The sequence below is a fragment of the Callithrix jacchus genome, chromosome 1, assembly GCF_049354715.1.
Source record: "Callithrix jacchus isolate 240 chromosome 1, calJac240_pri, whole genome shotgun sequence".
NCBI lineage: Eukaryota > Metazoa > Chordata > Mammalia > Primates > Cebidae > Callithrix > Callithrix jacchus.
Window position 1 is genome coordinate 26,437,427 of NC_133502.1, and position 25,742 is coordinate 26,463,168.

A 25,742-nucleotide genomic window follows, 5' to 3' on the forward strand; every position below is an offset into this window, starting at 1 on the left:
ATAGCAGTCGTTTCACTCCTGTGTTTTCCCAGCCTTGGGTGAGGCTCCCACACTGCTGGTAATGAAAGTTGCCTCTTCCCTCGATGGCTTCACAGTCCCTCCTTTCTCTTCCAGAGAGAGGGAGAGAGGTGTGGTGATTTTTTTTTTTGAGATGAAGTTTCGCTCTTGTCACCCAGGCTGGAATGCAATGACACGATCTCGGCTCACCACAACCTCTGCCTCCCAGGTTCAAGCGATTCTCCTGCTTCAGCCTCCTGAGTAGCTGAGATTACAGGCATGTACCACCATGCCCAGCTAATTTTGTATTTTGAGTAGAGACAGAGTTTCTCCCTGTTGGTCAGGCTGGTTTCGAACTCCCAACCTCAGGGATCCACTCACCTCAGCCTCCCGAAGTGCTGATTTACAGGCGTGAGCCACCGTGCCTGGCCAGTTTTGTTTTGTTTTGTTTTGTTTGAGACAGGCTCTCGCTCTGTCACCCAGGCTGGAGTGCAGTGGCACGATCTTGACTCACTGCAACCTCTGCCACCCAGGCTTACACTATCCCCCCACCTGTAAAGCGAAAATAAATCTTGGGACTCCAAACTCAAGCCAAAGGGAAAAAAGTTAAGCTGGGAACTGGGTCATGCAAACCCGCCTCCCCTTTTGGTCCCTAAATAAGATGGCTGCAACATGTAAAGCTCCATGCCTCCCCCACATTTTGCCCACAAGGAAATTCCTAGTGAGCTCTGAGATCTTTAGGGCGTTTCTGTTAGGATTTCACCATGGCAGTGTAAACTGATAGTTCTTCTTTACAGGTGCAGTTAGTCACCCATGGCCCACCAGACACAAATACATACCTGATTGTTCCCCATTTGTCTATATCATCTTGTATTAAAAAATGCAGATTCAATGAGCCAAAGCCATGACTATTTTTCTCTACCTGCCTCTTACATGAAAATTGTGTACTTGTTGATATCAGGCCCTTTCCCCTTCAAATTTGGAGCCCTCAAAATCATCTTCGGAGAAAGGTACAGACTGTCTCCTGGGTGCTCAGACTGTTACAAACTATTTCCCTGGTTAACTTTGGCAAATAAGCCTCCTAAAACGATTGGGACTTGTCATTTTTCTCGATTGATAGCTTTCCAGGTAGCTGGAACTGCAGGCGTACACCACCAAGCTGGGCTAATTCTTGTGTTTTTTTGTAGAAACCAGGTCTCACTTTGTTGCATAGGCTGGTCTTAAACTCCTAAGCTCTGACAGCCTGCCCACCCTGGCCTCCCAAAGTGTGGGATTACGGACCACAGCCACTATGCCCAGCCGAGAGAATTTTAAAACCACTAAGGAAATAGTGTCATTGTTATGAATCGGAGACGCAATGTGCTATTTCATGTAGTGGTTCCTGCCATTTTGCTTGCAAAATTGGCTTCAATTATCTTGAATTATATGAACTGTCAGAAAAGCCCTACCACAAATGATGGTAATGAAAAGATATCCCTCAGCAGACAGGGAATGGGACTGATGCATCTGAGATGCAATTTTTGTAGCTGTTTGTAAAAACCTTATAATTTAATTCACTGGTGAGAGCACAGTGGCCTTCATAAACTGGAAAACAGAAAAATCGAAGTTGTTCTCAGACCCTCCTGGAATCTTAAAGTTCAGGGTGCACCTGGCAGAGGAGAGCCACAGAAAGACACGGAAGGGAGGGCTAAGACGAGGCCGAGATAAACCAAGCAGGACTGTTCCAGTTTGTTCTTTCTTATTTTGTTCTTAAGAAACCTTGCTGAATGTAGCTGGCTTCAGATCTTCCTGTTTTGTTTTTTAAAAAAGGCAATAGGCCAGGCGCAGTGGCTCAAGCCTGTAATCCCAGCACTTTGGGAGGCCGAGGCTGGTGGATCACGAGGTCAAGAGATCGAGACCATCCTGGTCAACATGGCAAAACCCTGTCTCTACTAAAAATACAAAAAATTAGCTGGGCATGGTGGCGCATGCCTGTAATCCCAGCTACTCAGGAGGCTGAGGCAGGAGAATTGCCTGAACCCAGGAGGCAGAGGTTGCGGTGAGCCGAGATCGCACCATTGTACTCCAGCCTGGGTAACAAGAGCGTCTCAAAAAAAACCTCTGTCTCATAAAAAAAAAAAAAAGAAAAAAAAGGCAATGAAATGAAAAACCTGACTTGTCCTCTGCCCTTCCTCAGCCCTCCCACCCCTCCCTGCCCCAGGTGAGCACTCCTTGGGGTGCCTGGTGGAGAGGAGCTGGGTGGCCTCAGGTCAACAACTATCAAAGAACTCAGGCCCTCAGTTGAGCAGCCTGTGGGGAACTGGGTCCAGCCACCAGCCATGTACGCGAGCTTGGATGCAGAGGCTCTGGGGGAGCTTTCAGATGAGACTGCAGCCCTGGCTGACACTGCACAGTATCTCATGAGAACGTGAGCTGGCTCCTCCTGGGTGGGATGTGCTGTGTTTTGAGGGGATGCCCAGTGCTGCACTGACTAGCTGTAACCCTGGGGACACTTCAGGCCTGGCCACGGCCTGGGACCCCTTCAAGGTGCCCCTCCAGCATAGGTACTGGACAGGGCGCCCACCCCCAGCCTCTGCCAGCCTTTACCCAGGAGGCACCTCCCTTCTTGCTGCACTGTGGCCTGCCCAGGTACCAGGCACTTGGACATCTAGGGGCTGTGGCCATTGCTGGGATGAGGTCTGAACTCCAGGTAGAGACCTCTTTCCCAAGACTGCCCTTCCTGGAGCTCCTCCCTGAGCCCTGGGACCTCCCAGAGTCCTCTTTTTTTTTTTTTTTTTAGGGAAAAAGAGAAAAAGAAGGGGAAAAAAAGAAAAAGAGGGAAAAAGGAATATTACTTCATTCCTAAAATGGGTTTCAATAATGGCCGATCAATATTTTGAGTGTTTAAAGTGGTTAATGCATATTTTATGTGTTTAAAATGGAGACCTCTATTGTGTTTATTTGTTCTGGCTCTGAGTTCAAGTCCTGGATATCGTTATCAATTTGTTGTCTCGTTGAATCTAAATCTCATTATGTGTCTTATGTATCTGGGTGTTAAGATCTCTTATTGTTACATTAATCCTTTTACCCTTGCATCCTTGTAGCTTTGAAATCTATTTTATTAAGTGTGAGAATTGCAACTCCTGCTTTTTATTTATTTATTTTTGCTCTCCATTTGGTTGGTGAGTTTTTTTCCATCCCCTTGTTTTGAGTCTTTGTATATCTTCAGATATATCGTTAGATTTTGTGGATAATGTATATTTTGTGTGTTTAACATGGAGAGCTCTATTGAGTTTATTTGTTCTGGATCTTAGTTCCAGTCCCGGGTATCGTTATCAATTTGTTGTCTCGTTGAATCTAAATCTCATTATGGGTCTTATGTAACTGGGTGTTAAGATCTCTTATTATTACATTAATCCTTTTACCCTTGTATCCTTGTAGCTTTGAAATCTATTTTGTCAAATGTGAAAATTGCAACTCCTGCTTCTTATTTATTTATTTTTGCTCTCCTCCCAGAGTCCTCTTCACTTGTGTGGCTCTTCTCGCACAGGTTAGAAACTTCTAGTTCAGCTTCCCTGGCTGAGCCCTGCCTGTTTCTCTCCTGAATGCCCAGAGACTTGGGGGACCCATGGCGCCCCTCCTCTGCCCACCCCTTCCCCGCCTGCCCATGAGGCTCGGTCATGCAGCAGCTGTAGGGCTTTTCACCTGGCCCTTACCTGTGGGATCTCCGCCTCATCCTCAGCTCTCCTTGCAGATTGACCACAAAGCAGTCACTCAGAGTCCCCTCTGGGATGGCTTCAGAGCTTCACCAGCCTCCTTTCCCCACCCTGCAAACCTTCAAAGCCAGAGCCCACACCTTGCACATGCTAGTCCCAACAGAGAAAAATGTGACCCCATTTGTGTCTCACCCCAGACACTCGGGAGCTCCAGTCCTCTTGCCTCTCCACAGACTGGAAGCTTCTCAAGGGGGCTGACATGCCCACCTTCCCAGCGACCACCTGCCCCGCAGACTCTGATTTCAACCCTATTCTGTCTACATGGCCCCTTTCCGGCCCATCGCCCCTAGGCCCCTGAATGGCCCCCAGCAGAATCCCTGAGCTCCATGATTCTGCACTGCCCAGGCCTTCCCTCCAGAGCCACCCTCGCCCTTCCCTCCCACCCTGCAATAGAAGGCCAAGCTGCCTTGGGGGCCTCTTCATAGTGTGCAGGCTCCCCAAACCTTGGCCTTCCCTCCCTCGTGGCCACTCCTCCTCCCTTCCCCCTCACACAGGTGCTCCTTCCGCTTTCCCTCATGGCCACTGATCCTCCTCCCTCCTCAATCCTTACATGCCCGCTCTTCCATCCATCCTCCACATCTGCACATCACACACATGACATTCACAAACATGCATACATCCACATCGACAAATCACACCCATAACATTCACACACACATTCATCTACACATGTGCAAGTCACACATTCACACACATCCACAGATACACAAGTCACATTCACACACATGCCCATACAATAACCCCCACATGCAACATTCACACACACATCCAAACATGCACAACAGCCACACACGTTCACACATGCACACACATCACACACACTACATCCACTCATGCACATCAGCCACACATAGAAAATGTTCACACATGTACCGTCACACACATTCACAAACGTCACATGCAGCATTCACACATGCACAGCAGTCACATTCACATCCACATACATGTTTATACACATCTGCACACGTCACACAAATCAACATTCGCACGTGCACATTCATACACATCCACACACATCACATACATTCACATCCACACACATCACATACATTCACACATAAACGTTTGCATTCATACACACCAGATTCCCACTCAACTCACACTTCCTTCCACATTCCCATACACATTTGCACTCACACATTCCCAGTGACACCCTCATACACATTCCCACACTGACACATGTCCTTGCACACATTTGCACACTCACACATTCCCAGTGACACCCTCATACACATTCCCACAGTGACCCATGTGTCCTTGCACACATTTGCACACTCACACATTCCCAGTGACACCCTCATACACATTCCCACAGACACGTGTCCTTGCACACATTTGCACACTCACACATTCCCAGTGACACCCTCATACACATTCCCAGTGACCCATGTGTCCTTGCACACATTTGCACACTCACACATTCCCAGTGACACCCTCATACATTCCCACACTGACAAGTGTCCTTGCACACATTCGCACACTCACATCATACATGGACACACATTTCCATGCTCACTCACATGCATTTGCACACACTGACACACATCCTCAAACACACCCGCACACTCGGGGGCTTCCTGGCTGCAGCTGTGTCCAAGGTCACTGTTCACGTTGCTCGGTGCTGACTCGGGTGGTGCCCACCTCCAATTCTCTAGCTCCAGCCCTGTCCTGCCGCAGCCCCCACTACCCTCCCACTGTCCCGGGACCTCTCACCTGCCCTGGACCATCCCACCCAAGGGCCTCACCCCAACTCCAGCTGCCGTTCCCCAGGCAGAGCCACCCCAAGACCTCCCAGCTCAGCCCCCTCCCCACCGTCCCTCAAGCCTCTCCCCGTTTCCCACCCTCCTGATGGCTGGTCCCCTTCCACCTGCTGCCTATTCCTTGGTTCCCTTTTCCTGGAGACTCTTCAATGTTTTCTACGTTCTGTCGTCCTTAAAAAACCCCAAAAACCCAACCTATGGAAAAGTCAAAAAGAGTAATTCAATGAATACCCTGTCTACATTTTCCAGTATTTATCACTAGCTGCTTAGAGATCATCATTCAAAACACTCCAGCAGTACTCCCACGGTGGCCTGCAGAACCCCGGGGTCCCCAGGACCCCATTTCAGGGGGTCTCCAAGATCAAAATCATCTCATTCCAAGATGTGATTTGCCTTCTTCAGTGTTGACATCTGCACGGAGGGTTCAAAAGAAACGCTGGATAAGGCTACTAGCACCTCGCCAAGAACTGTCCCGGCCTGGTCACCTTTACATTCTTCACTGCTATGCAGTCAGAAAAAGGAAAAAAGCCAATTTCACTTCACAATGTCCTCAATGCAGGAAAAATGAGTCAATTTTGACAGCACATGTTCTGTGTGATGTAAAGGATTTGTTGTGTACAGCTGTCTCCAGGAAAAGCATGTCTCTGGCTGATTATGTGAAAAGTGTATCCAGTCGCTTTTTCAGAAACTTCGTTTTCATTTGAAATGATTGACAAGCTACGTGATTAAGCCTTGCATGTTTGGAAGATGTGATTAAAAAAAAAAAAAAAACCAGGTGGGTGCAGTGGCTCAAGCCTGTAATCCCCAGCACTTTAGGAGGCCAAGGTGGGAGGATTGTTTGAGACAGCCTGGGTAAAATAGTAAGACCCCCATCTCAAAAAAAAAAGAAAAAAAACTTAGCCGGGCATGGTGGTACATGACTGTAATCCCAGCTACCTGTGAGGCTAAGAGGATCCCTGGAGCCCAAGTGGTCAAGGCTGCAAGGAGCCACAATCGGACCCCCGCACTCCAGCTTGTGTGACAGAGTGACATCCTGTCTCCATTTACAAAATTTAAAAATTACCAAGTGAGCCTTCTACTTCAAGGAAAACTGACTGTATTTTCTGCCCAACGATAAAACTTGAGTTTTTCAGCAACAATCAGAATGTTGTAAAACTTGTATCCAGTACCACAAGCTTGACAACTTCCAACTTTTGACTTTCATGATTGTTGATCAATATTTTAATATTAATGAAGTTTCAATATTTGAAAGATTTGCAGAACTCAGTTAAAAGGTATTTCCCAAGTAACTAATGCATAAAGTTACAAAATCATGCATGGGTTAAAGGTCCACTCTAGGTGAAAGATAGATGAACTCCACTGTAACTGAAGACAAGTTCACTGATACGGATCCTGATTCAACACTGGAACAAGCCTTTAAGAAACTACTGTCACCGGATGGAAGGTCTTGACAGTGCATTGTCCAGGTTCTTGGTGCAGTTGAACAAAGAACTGAACAAAACACACGAAGCAACAAAAGAATGAAACAACAAAAGATGCATCAAAAGTGCAGATTGACTGTAGCAAAACTACACTCCACAGAGTGGGAGTCAACTGGAGCCAGGCTAGAGTCCTCCTGTTTTAGTGAGCTAAAAGAATTTGATGCCGGGCGCGATGGCTCATGCCTGTAATCCCAGCACTTTGGGAGGCCAAGGCGGATGGATCATGAGGTCAAGAGATCAAGACCATCCTGGTCAACAAGGTGAAACCCCGTCTCTACTAAAAATACAAAAATTAGCTAGGCATGGTGGCACGTGCCTGTAATCCCAGCTACTCGGGAGGCTGAGGCAGGAGAATTGCCTGAACCCAGGAGTCAGAGGTTGTGGGGAGCGGAGATCGCGCCATTGCACTCCAGCCTGGGTAACAAGAGCGAAACTCCGTCTCAAAAAATAATAATAAATAATAATAATAATAAAAAATTTGGTAATACCCCTAGGTGCCCTTTAAAGGCCTCCAATTGGCTGCGACCAGAGGCTGGAGACTGTTTGGTTAACACAGGAAGGAGGCTGTGGCCTGAGTGCTGCCTAATCTTGCCCAGAACTGGCTGCACCTGCTGTTCTTTTGCTTCTGCCTTAGCCCTTGGTTACCCTAACTTCCTATTCTCCTGCCCCACAACCGCTACAGAGTTGGGTGGTGGTGTCAGGTACTCACAATTAACTGCAAAGATGATTCAAATATCCCCTTTTCCAATTACCTATCTGTGTAAGGCCAGATTTTCTCCGCATACTTCAACCAAAAATGTATTTAGGTCGTCTCTGAACAATGTTCTATAGTTTTCGGTGTAGACATGCTGAACATCTTTTGTTAAGATATTTTCCCGCCGGGCGCAGTGGCTCACGCCTGTAATCCAAGCACTTTGGAGGCCAAGGCAGGCGATCACCTGAGGCTGGGAGTTCAAGACCAGCCTGACCAACATGGTGAAACCCTGTCTTAAAAAAAACATTTAAAAAAAAAAAGGTATTTTCCTAGGTATTCCATGGTTTGGGTGTCACTGTAAATGGGCTTTATTTCATTTTCCAATTGTTTCTACTAGTACAAAAGAATGCATGCAGGGAAAGGATCTTCAGGCCAAAAAGACTAAGACTCAGTGAGCTAGTCTTTCAGTATAAACGTCAATTCTGGTGAACACAGAAAAACGTAAGCTTATTCTCAATGTTAAAATGACATGTGTGTGTGTATACATATATATATATATAGAGAGAGAGAGAGACAGAGAGAGAGAGATGGAGTCTTGCTCTGTCCCCAGGCTGGAATGCAATGGTGCAATCTCAGCTCACTGGAACCCCCACCTCCCAAGTTCAAGCAATTCTCCTGCTTCAGCCTCCTGAGTGCTGGGACTACAGGCACGTGCCATCACGCCCGGCTAATTTTTGTATTTTAGTAGAGACGGGTTTCACCACGTTGGCCAGGATGGTCTCGATCTCCTGACCTTGTGATCTGTCTGCCTCAGTCTCCCAAAGTGCTGGGATTATAGGTGTGAGCCACTGCGCCTGGCTGACAACTGTATTTTCTAATTAATACAGCATTTTTTCTTCAAGTCCTAAAACCAAAAACAACTTGTCTCAAAGAAATACAGAACAGGCCGGGCGGGGTGGCTCAAGAAATACAGAACAGGCTGGGCACGGTGGCTCAAGCCTATAATCCCAGCACTTTGGGAGGCCAAGGCATTGGATCAAGAGGTCAAGGGATCGAGACCATCGTGGTCAACATGGTGAAACCCTGTCTCTACTAAAAATACAAAAAATTAGCTGGGCATGGTGGCACGTGCCTGTAATCCCAGCTACTCAGGAGGCTGAGGCAGGAGAATTGCCTGAACCCAGGAGGCAGAGGTTGTGGTGAGCCGCAATCGCGCCATTGCACTCCAGCCTGGGCAACAAGAGCGAAACTCCGTCTCAAAAAAAAAAGAAATACAGAACAGACAAACGAATGCACCTTCACACATCCACCACTCAGCTCCAACATCAGCTCACACCAACTGTGTGTGATCCGTCTCCACTCGTCAGGGAGTGTGGGCCCACTCACATTTTTATATTTCGATGCAAATTCCAGGCATGGTATTGATTCCATCATCACAACTTCCTTATATATCTCTAAATAAGAACTGAGTATATTGGTGTAAATGACTCTAAACCAGAATATGTCAAACTGCTTCCATCCTCCGCTGAAGCATCAATATTGCCCTCCTGTAGGTTCTATGCAATATTTTTGTTCCTAAGCAGTCACATTCTGTCCAAAAATTTAAGACTAATCAAAAGTATGTTTAGTGTATTTTCAGAGATTCACTTAACGTTTTTCAGCAAATATTAACTCGCTCTAGAGTATCTGGAATATCTTAGAAAACAGCCCAAACAGGATGCCATCAAGTTTCATGTCTTAAAACCTCAGCAGTGTGGGTGGCTTCTTGGATCAGTCTGAGGCCAAATCTCAGTTCTAAGCTTGATTACTACTGTCCGCCATACCATGGGCAGTGGCCTGGACAGCACTATGCCTTCTCTTCCTGTTCTCAGTGTAATTTTTGCAAAACTTCCAAAGCTTAATGCTCCCTCATCATGGTCTATTAAGTTTTTACAAGAACATGCAAGAATATTGAATGTTTTAAACAACATACGTAGGCATGCCAGAATGGCTATTTTGGTGCTATTTAAAACTGTAATTTTCTTAAAAGGCCTAATTAACATTTGCTAAAACCAAAGAAGTTTACAACATTATGGTTGCTGTCTTTCATGAAAATCAGCACTCAGGCACAATACTGAACTGGCATGCAATTCATCCTTCCTCCACGGAGATTCGGCACTAACAGTGCCATAAAACTAGAGGAGAAACTCGAAAGTGGAAAAAACACCATATGAAGAGTGTCAGCAGAGTCCAGTAAAATCTTACAAGCAAAATGAAAACACAGCAGTCAACTTCGCCTCCCTTCCCATTCCTTCCACTGATATCCACCACCCCCGGCTGACCCCTCAAGCCCCAAGAGAAACCCCAGGGACAAACTGAGTGTGAGAGTTTTTTATTCCATTTGTGAAGGACAGTTTTAAAACAAAATGTTATTAACACTCTTAGAACACTGGTTTGTTCATTTGATATTTTCTCTATCTGCACCAATTTTTATTACAAAAATCAACAAAGTAAAAATTCATTACAATATTTGCACAGTATAACCACTAGTTGCCTAGACAAAAGCTAACTTCTACAAAATCAAAAACTTAATGCAGTTTTAGTAAGAGAGTCAAAATTCTCTCGGTTAACTGGATATATAGAGTGGTATATATCTTAGAGCAGAAAACCCCAGAAAACAAAACAAGGAAAAAAGAAAATATGTCAAAAGTCAGTTAAATATTTTGGCCTGACAATTCCTACAAATAGTAACTTCCACTAAATACAAAGGAATCTATTCTGTGTGGTAACAGTTCCAGAACCAAGCAGGAGATGTGGAATAAAACAGGAAATCAGAACGCAGCCCCAGGTGGGGACTGTCTTCCATGCAGCCCAAGGCAGTGATCTCATCATTGAAGGAGAGTCCACTGTGTCTACAACTAAAACCTTCCACCACATGGCGATCTGCAAAGCTTAATGGAAAAGACAAATGTTCTTCTGTGCAGAAATCACTGCGGAAATCTTTGTAAGGCTGTACCTTGCATAGGGAAATAGCTGTGTTCTGCCAAACTCTACAGAAAACAGGAGAACCAAGCTTTTTAAAATGATGCCCATGTACAGAGAGAGAAATTACCAGGCACCTCATTTTCCACTCCAATTTATCTTGATCATATAATTTAATCTTTTAACAAAAGGGAAAACAGCAATATTTGGTGACAGTATTAAAAAGACAATGTTGAGACTGGCATCAGAAAAACTCCAAAAGTGCATCTTACAAAAAGGACACCTCACTGTCGAAACAGCTACGCGCTCAGTAAGCCCTACTCATGCACAAACAAGTACTCGCTGGGAGCCCGTCGAAGTTAACTTTTTCAGAAAGTTAAAGTATAAAAAAACGGTACAAATTGTGACATTCGTTCAAGTTGCTGCTACATCAGGATTCTGAGCAGGCTACCAGGAAGGACTCCTGCATTTCCGAGAGCCCGGCAGCATCTCTAGGAGCCGTGGTACAGGTGCATGGCGCCCAGCACAGCACTGTCGTACCGCTCCTGCACCTTCACGGAATTGGAATGCTCGACCACACTGTTCAGCTCTGGGAGGCTTTCAGCAGTGTCCCCAAACCCGTGGTAGTGTCCGTAGTACAGGTTATCCCCAATGTCTTCCACCCAGGAAGGCCTACTGGCTATGCAGCTACTTGGACTCCCATTCAGGTGCAGAGAACCACACAACTCAGGATTAGCTCTCACGGTCTCCTCCGGCTCCTCATTCCCACTAACGCAGACAGAACCCTGGCTACGCAGAAACAGCTGTCCTGGGGCTAATCCACTGCTAATTCCGTTAGCTCCTGTCAAGCACTGGCCATTCCTGCTTTCCATCCCACTGAGCAGGGTCGTGGAGGGGAAGTCCAAATGTCCACTGATGACACATCCATTTGTCAATGTATTCGATACGGAGCTAGTGTTTTTCATATCTGCATTAAGAAATACACCTGTCACCAAAATTCAGAACCAATGAGGCAGGAGAAACTATAAAATGCTTCATTGCCATTACCAGTTTAAAGAACTTAGTTTCTTTTGTTTTCCTTTTAAACCAGTTCTTTTTTCAAAGTAAAATCAACGTGCATAGGTAGACTTAAAATTGAAATGTTAACAGCACTGTTCGCCTGGTAAGAGGAAAACTGGATGCGTGTCAGCAGCACCAGCGGCTAACCTGAAAAACGTAAGCTGACAAATACACTGCATGAAAAATACCACCACGGTCCCGAAGAGCCGTCAACAAAGTGCTCTCATTTTAATATTTTGAGAGCAGCTTTTTAAAATCGCCCCTAAAAAGATCCATCAGAACTGAATGTAGAGTGTTCTACGAAGGGTTCCAATAGAACACAAACTTCTCTAGTTCTCAAGCAAAAAGGGGAAAAAAGGTAAATCAAGTGGTGAATTAAGGAAGTTCTTTGAACTAGATATGACAGCATCATATAAGGTTTTTAAACCTCTCTCCTCATAAATCAGGTAAGGACTCCTGACCCTCCCGAGTCTCAAATCAGGACTGTTAAAAGAAACCACTTTTTTTTTCTTCAGTAGCACAGAAATCTACCTAGTACTTCTGCAAAATGCCACGAGAGCACTGGCAGAATACAGAGAAAGCGGCGACTAGAGCCAGGAACTGTGACTGCCAACAGTCCTCACGCACGCAGCCTGGGCCAACAGCACAACACGGAGTCGCTTCTTCTCAGTCCAGCAATTAAAATGACCATGGCAGCCAGGGTTTCATTTATTAGGTTACTTTCAAAAACCATCTCTGCTGGAAAAAATGTTGATAGTTTAATCTGCATATACAGACATCCATTAGGAGGGAGATGTCTTACGGGACAGAAAGTCCATTACGGAACATCTGGGCACATCAGGACAGGCAACAACAAGTTACTCTTCTGTATACTGCAACCTGAGAAGCAGTAACGTTCATATTCACAGGAATTCACATAACAGATAAGGGGTGACCTGAAATTATCTCTTGCTATACTAGTTTTTATCTCAATGTTCTTCGCTACCAAAGCAAAGCATGATATGAAATGTAGAAGAGCTCAGTTCTAATAACTTTTAGAATAAGGAGGCAGTTGCAATACATCTGATTACCCTAACGTGTCACACACCATGTGACTCTTCCCATGGAGGCCTCCCCTTCCATCTCACCTCCTGGATGCCTCCAACAGAGGTTTCTGTTATGCCCTGCAAGTCTTCCTGCCAAGGAAAGATCAGGCTTGTTCAGTGAATGAAAACATTATCTAAATATTCCATTCATTGTCAATTTCTTGGATATTTAAGCGACATAGTTTAATAATTGCTATAAGTTCTTCAAAGGACAATAGATTCATTTTTCCAAATTAAACCATAGCTTTTCTATTTGGTTAAAATCTAAGATTAGAAAATAAGTGTTTCAATGACAAAACAGAAATAAACAAGCTGCTCCCAGCTGGCCAAAACCCGCTTTCCTGGTCACCAGCTGCCTGGCCAGCCCTCGGAACCCACCAACATCCAAACACCACACTGGGGATGAGGTTTCAGGCAAGATCCTCCCTCCCTTCCAGCCAACTCCATAAAGATCAGGATTTAAGCAAGTACCTTCCTGCCTGAGTCCCTTCCCGGGGTAGGGACACTTGATTCTCCCGAGTCTCAAACTAGGGGCATTTAAAATACAAAGATGTCTGTACACAGTTGTTCAAAAATGTAAAATTCTTGAAGATAATTTTGGCAGAACAAAACTTCGAGTTACTCAGAAGTGTTTAAAGGAGAGCAGCCTGTCTTTCGGTCTGATTCTCAAAGGACTGTGGAGGAAGCTCCCTCAAGCTTCCAGTAGACGTGGAGTGCCATGTCCCACGAGGAAACCCTCATGTGATCTCTAGTGATTTAACACATTGTTTATTGGTCAGAGTGTCATAAATCAAATGATAGGAAACATGGGCTGTATGTACTTGACATCTGGTATACGAGATGGGCTGGGTTTTTTAAAAGTATGTTCCAGCTTGGATCGAGTTTAACAAGGAACTAATGTCTGAGGAATAAAGGTTGGCCACTTCTGCCTACTCAAAAGCAGGGAGCAAGGTCTTTTTCAAAAAACACAGGATTTGAGTTTTGTTATGGATCTTTAGCTAAGGTCAAACAGCCCCTGACTACAGAAAATCTATTATTTTAAATATGCTAACTGATCAGAATTTCCCGACTGAGAAAAAGGTGACCCCAGCAATCTGTGGCTTCTAGAAAGATGAACACGTTTTGAGTTATTTTTTCATGTGGGCTTGGGAAACAAAATACATACTTTTTTTTTTCATCCCCAGTGAAGAATTTTGCATAAAGACATAATAAATTAAAAAAAAATCTATTCCTAAATATATTAACATGTTAACAAAATGGAGAAAAATGTTTTAGTCACTTAAATAAAAGAACATCAGAAAAAAGCAACAGCTAAATAGACAAATCATTTTAGTTATTCTAAATGCTATAAGAACTGAGCTGCTTCTATCTTTTAAAAGTTGGAAATAGGAGTCCTGTTTTAATACACTAAAAACATTAATGTCGAGAATGTGTGTTGTGAACACAGTGTTTACCATGTTCACAGACTCAGAATGAAGGCCACGGAAACCAAAGCGACCAAGTCCTGTGTAAAGGATTCCATGCTGGGTGACCGGGCTGAGTCTGAACCACACTGCCTAGTTCTCAACGTTTACTGCTAGTCGTCCTCTTTGCAGTATATTGCTTTGAAAATATTAACCATAGCATGCTCGGTATATTCACCCAAAGGCCGTATGTCAGAAAATTAAAAATGCAAACCTCATTAAAAATAAGCAAGGCACATTAAGCAACAGCTTCAAATCAGAATAGAAAGATTGCACTTACATTTTTCGTGTCCATAGAATATACCCAAAACACTAATCCTTCTATCTACAAACTTAACCAAGATATGTAAATTATAGTATGACATTTTAAAAAAGACACTGAACCACACAGTGCAAAACGTCTGAGAGAAACTGGTGTCAGAAATAATACGCATACTGATTCTTGCAACGACAGGGGGTCTGCATTGCTGACACAGTATATATTTCTATTTCTTTTGGTCCAACAGAACCACTCTCCTGCTGTTTGGTGTCTTCGACCATTGGATTGTTGTTGCAGCTAACAGGAAACTGTCCACTCCCACCTGTTACAACAGCAAACTCCCTATCAACGTGCATTTTGTCAGCATCGTCTTCTGTGTCGCCATTCATGAGTGGCACGGCAGAATCCAAGCTTGGAGCTGTACAGAAAAAAAAGACGATTTCAGATTCCTTTGTCTGTAATGAGATAGCTGCTGGGTCATAACAGTTTACATTCCTCTGTGTGAGCACTGAACACTCTAAAACAGTCACATTAAAAAAAATTGACAGGTCACAATGAGCTTAGCACATGACTGAAAACTTCCATAATAAAAAAATTCCCTGACATGTGCAGAGTTTGAAGTCATGGAATTTCAGATACCTATTATAGATTTACTTGATGGCAAAAATTCTAATTTTTTGGCCACTGAGAGGACATAAAGTAGTTATATAACCTGGAAACAATTCTAAACTCTGTTTTCAAATTCAGCATGTTTTTTGAAAAAAAAAAAATACTAAGACAATTTTAAATCCACATACAATTAAAACAATTCTGATTTTTTTTTTTTAATTCACTATTTCCAGGATTCCATGTTTGGATCCCCTTCCACGAACACTCTAGTGGAAGCCATCTTTCTCTCTCCTGGATTTTCCCTCTTGGGTCCCCTTTCACACTCTCGTGGAAGCCTGTCTTCCCCTCCTAAATTCCATCTCTCTCTATTCCCTTCCACTCAGTGTAGAAGCTGCTTTTCTCTCCTAGATTCCATCTTTCTGGATTATCTCACTCAGTGTGAGAGTCAACCGTTCCTTTCTCTCTCCTTCTCCTGTTTCTTTCTCTCTGTAAATAAATCACTTTCTACAAACAAACAAAAATTTCACTATTTCCATTAACAAAAAATAAGGTAAAGGCTGAGATTCAAGACTAATCCGTCAGCACTGTCCCAGAGTGATATTTGACCTGAGCACCAAATTATGGAAAATTATCACATCAAAATACAGAAAACATTAGAAACGGGAAGCTAAAGCTACCCAGGCACTTCACTTACAAGATTACCCTTCTCTGCACTGCGATGTGAACGGCCCATGTCATACACACCACACAAGAACCTCCACTTCTGATTCCTAGCAAGACTCACTTCTTACAAGCGGCTCCACCTGTCTGAACAGCTTCTAGTGTTTAAGAATCTTTTTACAAAAACGGATTTGAACAATCACAGTTACACTTTGCTTTATTCATTTGCCATGGCATGTCATATCGGTTAATGTAGAAATGAGCTTTACTCTGTCATACGGCTGGTCACAATTCACCTAACCAAATTCCCTGCAGCTGTCTGGGCTACTTCAGTTTTCTTTCCTATCATGAATGTCACAATTAACATACTCATAAATACATCTTTGTGTGTATTTCTGGTTAACTCAGATACTTAGAATTATTTCTGGGCCAAAGAATACACACCACGAATAGCAACTTCCAGTGCTAAATACCTCTTTCATAGAAACATTTAAAAAGAGGGAGAATGGAACTTTGCAGCTTGAATTAGCTCTAATTTTAGAGGCACACGAGTCATTTTTGATTATACTGTATATACTAGTTCTGGATTATTCTACAAAGATGCTAATGTACAGAATGAGAAACCTGATTTCTAAATTAGTATGTGGGAGAGAAACAAAACAGTGTGATTCGTGTAGTTTGGAGGGGGTAGGGAGGTACTCAGAAGTCTGAACAGGTAGGATGCCAAAAGCATTCTTCAAATACAGGTCCTTTAAAACCACAGGCATTAAACGGTGGGTTTTAGTCTTATCTAGTTAAAGCTTTAAGAAATCTTCCACAGGCCAGGCTTCACTTTTACTGTGACTCAGGCACACACTTTTAAGAAATCAGTGGCAAGCAGGACATCTTTTGGAGAAAAAAAAAGGGTGGGGAGGGGTTGGTGGAAGAGCAGATCCCCACAGCGTGCTGGGTGTCAGAGTCCTCCCAACGCCAGGAGCCCTTTACGGCATGCAGACGGAAGCTGCAGTCAAGAGCAGGTCAGTGTTCGCTCCTCCCACGGGCTGCCATCCTGCAAAGCCAACCATGAACACGGTTTGTACCAAAAGATGGACTTTATGGGAATACAGTGCAGACAGCTTAAAACACCTACACAGTCAACTGGCATTCAGATGCCAGTGTTCCCCGATAAAGCGGCAAAAGAGGTTACTGCAATTTCACACCTCCAACAAGGTTAGAAAACCTCAAAGGAGAAGAGCTTCACAAAAGCTGGGTTATTTGCCTTCTCTTTCACTAGGCCCAGTGCCTAGACTAGTTCTATTAACAGATGAAGCCCACTCACTAGCCAGAAGAAATAAAAACACAAGGTAAACAAAAACAAATGATTCGTACCTGGTCTAGCCTGTAAAACAACCTGAGGAATCACGGCCATCCAGGAAGGCCTGGCAATGGGAGGTGCAGGGACGCGGGCCCTGAGGGCAGAGGCACCACTAGGGGGCTGGAAGAGCCGCGGCAAGGTCAGCCCAGGAAGAGGAAGTGGGCAAAGCACTATCTCCCAGCAGCAATTAATCCTGTTAACTAGAAGCCTCGCAGTGACCAGGAGCCTCTCAGAAACGGCTCCATTTAGTAGATGCATCTTTTGTTAATGCAGATAGTTTCTCTAAGAAAGCATGGTCACAATGAAAGGCTTCCTTCCATATTTTACCAATCAAGATTCCATTGTGGGAATCATGACATCACACATCCTAGAATTACATTCCTTCTCCTTAGATAAAGCCCCTCTATACAGTGTAGTTCCCACAACCAGCTGTCCCAGAGCCTTGGGTAATGCTGTTTACCTAAGTGCCTTCTTCATTTCTTCATTCCTACTGTAAGTTCTCAATTGGCCGGTGGAGGCATTAAGCCTGCAATTGTTTCTCTTTAAATTGTTTAAAGCCATGAAATTAAAATTGGCCTCTCAAAATTTTATGGATTTGGAACTGTTTCCTCCCACACACCTGTTCCCACTGCTGAAGGCATCATTTAAATGCTACACCTTGCATTTGAGAAAGGTGGCCTGTACAGACATTTCAGAAAAAGTATCTCCTAAGATCGTCAGTTTTTACTGTTTGTGAAAGGAAGCACTATCTTTTCCTATCGACTCTTAAACAATGATTGAAGGCTTCTGAAAATGTCAGTATGACCACTTTTTACAAAGGGTCCTTACCTACTGACTGCAAAAGCAGGTGTCTGTTGGGAAGACAGGCTTCTAGTACACCTAAGACACAACGTTCAGGGTGGAAAACTACCTAGCTCAAAACCTCCAGCCTCACTGCTAAGAGATACAGCCACACCCAACTGTGGTCACTGCCTGCCCTCCTAAGCGAGAACTGGCCAGCAGAGCACGGCTGACTGAGAAACCTGCATTCCTGCCCCTGGGGGACACAGGGAGATGCTCCACTTTGGGCTGACACTCAGGGCAACTAAACGGTTTGCATTTGTATTTTCATCTGAAATTTGGGGGTTGCACAAAACCCCTAAAGGCAGTTCCCAGTAACTGTAACTATATGAGCTATTCAGGATCAAACAGCTTGGAACCATGAAAAAAAAATCTTAGTTTCAAGAAGGTCTGCAGCGTTACAGAAGGAATGCAACTGGACACCAAGGTGGTGCCACAACAAAGGCTTGTGGGAGTGCTGACCAGGTGGGAGTTAAGACATGCTGGTGCACAGCTCATACTGAAGCACAAGAGGACTTTAATTGCCAGGCACACCTGCAGATACATCTGGGGCTTAGGAAAAATGCCTGATCATAGCTTTAATCTTCACAGCTTAAAAAATAAAAATAAAAAAGGCACTCTAAGCAGTCATGTATTTTAAGATACAGGCGCTCTAATTAGTTAACAGGACATTACTACCAAGACCTGAGCCATACTGGTTATATTCCCTAAGACTAAATAAAGCAGGAGACATTTTACAAGTCAAAAACTGCCAGTTTCACACAACACATTTAAGTGAAGCTTGGGATTGTGACCTACATTAGTAATCTACCTTTTACCGTGCCTCTGGGTGCTGTAAGGGGATCAGGTGTTGATCCAGGGCCCTCCGGCCTGTGGCCTTTTCACTGAACTGAGCGCATCCCGCTGTTGCTTTCACTGGGGAAGCCTCAATGTCCTCTCATTAAAGGGAAGACGCTCTGCCTTCATGATTTCCCACCAGCCATTCCCTACAACTGTTCTTTATTCTGCTGTAGAGCACATTTTACTCAACTTTTTTCTAATAAAGGCCCTGTTAAAACCACGTTTTTTTTTTTGTATTACAAGGCGATCTTTCGTGGGACCCGCCAGGGCCCACATTCCAGCAGAGCAGAGGGTTGGGATGACTCCAGGTAACGTGAAGCAACAAAGGACGGAGGAGGGCAGTGAGCCCTGTGGAAAGACCGGGGGTTTGGCTCCAAGAATACACAAGTGGCTTAAGTGTGCCAGTCTTGGTTTTGCTTCCCACTGCCGTGTCCACAACTGTGCTGAAGACAAATCAGGCCAATGAGGCTTGCTCAACGTAAGACTTTCAGTGGAAAATGCAGACACTGCCTGGACTGTAAGTGTAATTCAGACTGTATTTTAAGATGTTATGTCTTTAGGGATATCACAGCTCTAGGGATCAAGAAAAAGATCACTCATTTGAACAGAACTAGGTAGGTGTGTTCTGTCATTCTGGCCAAATTTTTATAAGCAAATATACTGGCAATCTGAAAAGAGTAAGGACCTCAGCAGTAAAGGTGCTATAATATATAACTAAACTAGAAGGAACTAAATCACAAATTTACTCCTGGGAGGCATTTTATTTTCTGACTCTCAAGTGTCAAGCAATTAACATTATTTAACAAACCTGTTGGTCATCTCCGCCCTCCTTTACCAAGTCTGTAAGCCTGCTCAACACCAACAGTTAAGGACAGAAGGCAAGAGATACTTTAGGTTAAATCCACTCTAGGGAAAGTGTTAACATTTTCCACCAGTAATTTTACCTTTAAAGCATCATGTTGCAGATATTTTTTTCTATAAGGTGTTTTAATATTCAATAGCATCGGAGTATGAATGCGATTCTAAGATCAATAATCTATGTGATTAGAACAAGGCTGTGTGACACCTGAGGTCTGCTGTCACTACAGCCTATTTCTAGGGCAATTGTCCCAATTATGAAATCGAAGTTATTGGGTCAGCTTTTAAACTCCCACTGTATTCCCCTGCTTCTTCCCCGTGACTCTGGAGCTCCATCCAAAACAAGTACCAATCAGCAAAACGAAGTTTTCACTCATGGAAGGGACGGGCATTCTTTTCGAACCAGGATCACTGAAAAACTTGACGAGTTTCCAAGGAGTATATATAAAAATAATTGCATTGGGTTATTTCCCAAGATTAACCAAGAACGCTAAGAAACCTGAATTGAATTTTATACAGAGTGGTACAGCAGGAGTCTCAAAGCCCATGCATCATACCATCTGAGCAAATGGCTGATAAACAGAAAACACACAAAAAAATTTAATGACTGACACTTCCTCGAACCATCTAAAAGGAAATAAATCCCACTGGGGAAAGTATTATCCCAAGGTACTTTCCATCAAAACAAACTGCTTAAGTAACTGGATTTTATTTCACTCTCCAGAGTTCATGTCCACACTTATGTCTATATTCTGATTAAACACATTTAATACAGATGCAAATAACTTTATGCAAGTTAAAAGTATTACTTCTTGTAGCATAACTTCCTTCCAAAGGAGTTAATATTCAAGAACTACAAAAGGCAGTTTTTATTGATCACCTAACATCATCTACATCAACATCGTTTCCAAAAGAAAATTACTCCAGTTTCAAATACTCAAAGTAGTTTACTAAAAGCAGAGATACTTTTTGCAGGGAAGAGTAGTTAATATTCAGACTCATGATTCCAGTTTTGTTTTGTTTTAACTTTTTACATGTTGGTCAGGATGGTCTTGACTCCCGACCTCAGGTGATCCAGTGTTTTTGCTTTTTAAATGAATTTACAGGGACATCCTTATGGGCTGACTTTGGAAACTTTCTGGAAGTAATTACTTTTACAAATTCCACACTAAAATCATCAATATTTATAACTCTTAAATACTAGGAAAACAGAACGGACTATTTTACTGGTAAGATCCAAGCTGGCATCTCTATGCAGCCAAGATATTATCCCTGGCACCTTTAACTTTTTTTTAAGAGCCAAATAAATAAATAAATAAAACCTAGCTTAAACTTTTTATATTTTTATATGTGAAGTTACTCAAAGTATTTTATGTGCATGTGTTAAATGAGAAAATAATTTATCATATTTTTATATGTGAAGTTACTCAAAGTATTTTTTAACCATGTGTTAAATAAGAATAATTTATCATATTTTTACTCTGGCATGAGAACCAAAAACCTAATAAATAACTCAGATTGAGCAAAACTTAACACACACACACTTAAACAGAAAATCAAGATGCCAGAAACTACAATCAAAACAAACTAGAGCAACATATCTTTAATTTAAAACTGAAAAACTGGTCAAATAATGAAAATAATTATGTATCTACTGAAACCAATAACAATTTCACATAGAATATCCGGGTAATTGAGAAAAAAAACCAAAACCCTGTTTTAATGATCAACAATTACTCCCAATATCTGACATACCACATTCAGTATGTAATGGTAAAAGGTGGGGCGGGGGGAGGGAAGCACCCTTCCCATAAAGAGTGTGGTGGGAGTATAGGTGAGCTGAAGATGATGAGCCTATCAATGCTCACACGAACACAAAATAAAGTAATGTAAACACACCCTTGTGACATGTGGGGCAAATCTAAGGGCTGTCAACTATGTAAAAGACTGAGCCACTAGAAGTTCCAGGGTGTTAATAGTTACAGTATACACACTGGGAAAATCAGGGAGGAGCAGCTTTCAGGTAATGTGCATCTTGGCTTAAATATTTCTACTGTGAGCATCACAGAAACATCAGTCACTTACTATGTACTTGGAAGAGTGGCTCAACCTGTCCAAGTCCTCAATGTGTTAGTTCTGCCTATTACGTTAACTCATAAAAACCCTGAATTGGATAAAACTGGTAAGTCTATATATTACTACAAAAAGTCTTTTATCACAGGAATTTTTATGGTGACAAGATTTAAACAGTTGTCAAGTACATAACATTGACATTTTATCAACTTTATAGGGAAAAAATGCTTCAACACATTTAAGGTAGAAAGCATGATGTTTCATAAAATTTAAAGTTAATTAAAACCTCTAGATTTTTAAGTGATTTACTGACAGCCAGTTTTCCTCATGCTATAACTAGTACAGTTGATTTAAAAAACAAAACAAAACAGGCAAAACTTTGTGCTTATCCTCAGCAAATCTAAACTCATATCTGGTTCATTACACTCCTACCTCTTTCCCTTTAGGTTCATTAAACATTCCTGCCAAGCTATCACATTTGTCTTCTACTAAGACTTTTGTTCTTAAACTAGAGATGAGGTCACACTGTGTCACCCAGGCTGGTCTTGAACTCCTGAGCTCAAGTAATCCTCCTGCCTCGGCCTCCCAAAGTGCTGGCATTATAGGTGTGAACCATGACACCTGGACTAAGACATCATATATATAGCTACAGATGATTTTCCTATAGGAAAGGGAGGTGTTTCCAACTTCAAGAGTGATTTGCTGACTTTGCTTATTTGCAAACTCCAAAATTACCTTTTTAAAAAAAAAAGGGCCAAGCCCAGTGGCTCATGCCTGTAATCCCAGCACTTTGGGAGGCTGAGGCAGGTGGCTCACTAAGTCAGGAGTTTGAGACCAGCCTGGCCAACATGGAGAAGTCTCTCCTCTACTAAAAACACACAATTAGCTGGGTGTGATAGCATGCAACTGTAATCCCAGCTACCTGGGAGGCTGAGGCAGGAGAATTGCTTTAACCTGGGAGGCAGACGTTGTAGTGAGCCGAAATAACACCACTGCACTCCAGCCTGGGTAAAGAGCGAGACCCCCCCCCTTTTTTTTTTTTTTTTTTAAAAAAAGGTGGAAATATACTTAACAAAAATAACTTACCTTAGGGACTTAAATCCTCAACATCAAATTATACACCAGATCTTGCAGTGATAAATGAACACATATTACCATGTGGGGTACAGAGACCACCTGAGTTTGTAAAATCACAGCACAGAAATAGTACAGAAAACATTCACCTTCCCGAATGTGAAAATGTCTTACTGCCAGACCATCAGCAATTTTTGTAAGCCCAGGAACATTTAGAACCAAATTAAAAAAAAAAAAAAAAAAAAATCAGGCACAGTGGCAGATTTTCTTTAATAGACATATTTCAAACAGATACAACAAATTAAAAAATCTAATTCACGGTAGGTAAACATAGTTGCTCAATAGGTTCTACACAGACATTCATATCTGGGCTGTATTTCCCTCACATCCCCTTTTGTTAAGTGTCCCATCTTCACAGTGGCAGTACAGGAGAAATCTCCACAGTCACCACACAATCCACCAGGCACAATTACCAAAGTGAAGGTCTCATCTCGAAGGTGCATTCAGCCATAAAAAGAAAACACATTAAGAGGGAAAAGTCAGCATGCTCTTCCCACCCACAGCGGTCTCACCTTCAGTTCTAGCTTTCTTTACTCCAAAGGCTTCCGAGTCCTCCAAGCATCTCTTTCGATTGGTTCCCACACTAGTATGATTAGGAAATACATTCTGATGACCCCCATTTAAGATGCCATTGTTATAGAAATGGTTCAGATGACAATTCTGGAGGTTCAAGAGAAACTGGGCACACTCTTGGAAACCCTGGGTTTGTGCAATGTCTGCTGCTGTCAGGCCACTGGCATTTCTCAGGCTGTACAACACAAAAACACTGAATTACACCCCATCCACGTGCTCACCTGGTCTCTGCTCCTGCTGAACTGACTAGCTATCTGAAGGTGGTATGAAAGAGTAAACAAATTCATAGCAAATCTTCATTAAAGAAGTAGTTAATCAATCTAGCTCTGTAACTAACTTCTCTTACACACATTTGATTTCTAAGCAAGATTTGGGAGATAATTTTAAAAAATAAATATGCTAAACTTTTAAAAAAGACATCTTCCTATTTAACTTCTCAAAATCATGTTTTATGTTAGTCTGAAGAATCTAAATTTATGCTAACTTCAGACTAAAACTGAATTCTATATTATCTGCACTGAATTGTAATAACCCATTCCTTTAGCGTGAATAAAATCATAACAAACAAACATGTACTGAAATTGTCCATGGCATTCATAACTGTCTTCCTAAAAGCAAAAGTAATGGCTTACCAACAAGCCAGACTTTCTGCTTACATGTGACACTGTAAGTGGAAGTTCAGGAGGATGTCCTGACATTTAAGTACCCTATCACTGCACGCTGAATACACATCCCCACCGCTCACAAGAACCAAGCTTTTACCTGGCTAATAATACTCAAAGGAAAGGTCTGGGACTTCTATAGTAGCTAAAACTCCTAGGTAAAGTAGGAGGTGATGGCAGAGTAAGTGAAAGAGCTGAATAAAATAGAGTAAGTTGAACTTGTAAACCTTTAGGACACTGAATTAAACTGAGGGATCAAAAGTAACTCCATGGTGAAGTTCCCCTGGAAGACAAGAATGTACACTGCTCTGTGAAATAAACCTGTAAAAAAGCAGACATCCTGTTAGCTGCAGGTTGATAAACAAACTGGAGAAGTACGTAACAGCAAAGACAGCACCCATACCTGTGCAGCAAGCTACACGACATCCACAGCAAAAGCATGATGAAACAAAGGCCTTATGCTGTGTCACTCATCAAATAACCAATCCAGAACCCTGATGCTTTTCTTGGAGTTACTGTTAATGGGAAAACAACAAGACCAAAAAAAACTAAAAAACAAAAAAACCAAAACAATAACAAAAAACAACCTGCATTTAAGAATGAAAACTACAGAATTAGGGACAAATAATATTATCCTATTTATAAAGACTAATAGGCCGGGTGCGGTGGCTCACGCCTGTAATCCCAGCGCTTTGGGAGGCCGAGGCAGGTGGATCACAAGGTCAAGAGATCGAGACCATCCTGGTCAACAAGGTGAAACCCCCGTCTCTACTAAAAATACAAAAATTAGCTGGGCATGGTGGTGCGTGCCTGTAATCCCAGCTACTCGGGAGGCTGAGGCAGGAGAACTGCTTGAACCCAGGAGGTGGAGCTTGCGGTGAGCCGAGATCGCGCCATTGCACTCCAGCCTGGGTAACAAGAGCAAAACTCCGTCTCAAAAAAAAAAGGACTAACAATAGCCTTGTATTTGTATTTCCAGCCATCATAAAAAGCTCTGACCTCAGAAATGAAGTGTGTGGACACTCACTAACCATGTCCCTACTTTTTAAAGCATAAGATAAACCGTATTATACATTTTGAAAGAAGATCTAAATCCTATTTCATCAGATATAAAAGAGAATTGAGAATCTCAGAAACCAACAAAATTCTTGATGAAAATACAAGGCAGCTGTGTGCAGGACTATTAGAGACTGAAGTCACTTCTGTTAGCCGCAAGACTTCATGGCTGTGAATGAATGATGAATACTTTCTAGTATTTCATCATCTTTTTATTTTGGTTATGAATTAAATGGAAAGAAAGCACCAAAGTTTGGGCAGATTGAATTACACTAATTACACTTGTACAAAATCAGATACCTTGTTATTGAAATATAGAATACACTAATATTAAGTGATAGCTTAATCATACAGCTGAAGTTTTTTTTAATGCTGTATTTCACTTTCAAACGGTATCAGAAGAGCAGATGACCTGGGAAGGTCAACTCTGCCAAGAAAGTGAACAGAGAAGTCAGTGGCCACATGAAAGTTCAAACTCTGAGGAGAACATACATTTATAAACGGATTATTTCTATAGATAAGCAGACTTGCTCTCCAAAGTCGAAGAAGAGAAAAATGAGAAGCTACCA

At 42.6% G+C, this 25,742-nt stretch overlaps 1 protein-coding gene across 7 annotated transcripts in view; it reads right to left on the reverse strand.

The window, feature by feature from the left end:
* Positions 1–10,042: 10,042 nt before the first annotated feature.
* ANKRD10 (ankyrin repeat domain 10) overlaps positions 10,043–25,742 on the reverse strand; it is a 40,110-nt gene continuing 24,410 nt past the window's right edge. For 3 of the 7 annotated variants that reach the window (XM_035294166.3, XM_009003030.4, XM_035294138.3), the window contains exons 4-7: positions 23,395–23,630; positions 14,837–14,932; positions 12,835–12,882; positions 10,043–11,615 (exon numbers count right to left, since the gene is read on the reverse strand). In XM_035294166.3, the coding sequence (XP_035150057.1) occupies positions 11,140–11,615; positions 12,835–12,882; positions 14,837–14,932; positions 23,395–23,630 (856 nt within the window). In that variant the 3' untranslated portion in view covers positions 10,043–11,139. Of the gene's footprint in view, positions 12,443–12,834; positions 12,883–14,319; positions 14,933–23,394; positions 23,631–24,344; positions 24,439–25,742 lie in introns of those variants that run through there. The other 4 variants (XR_004741108.2, XM_017970486.4, XM_002742538.5 and 1 more) reach the window with 4 other exon arrangements.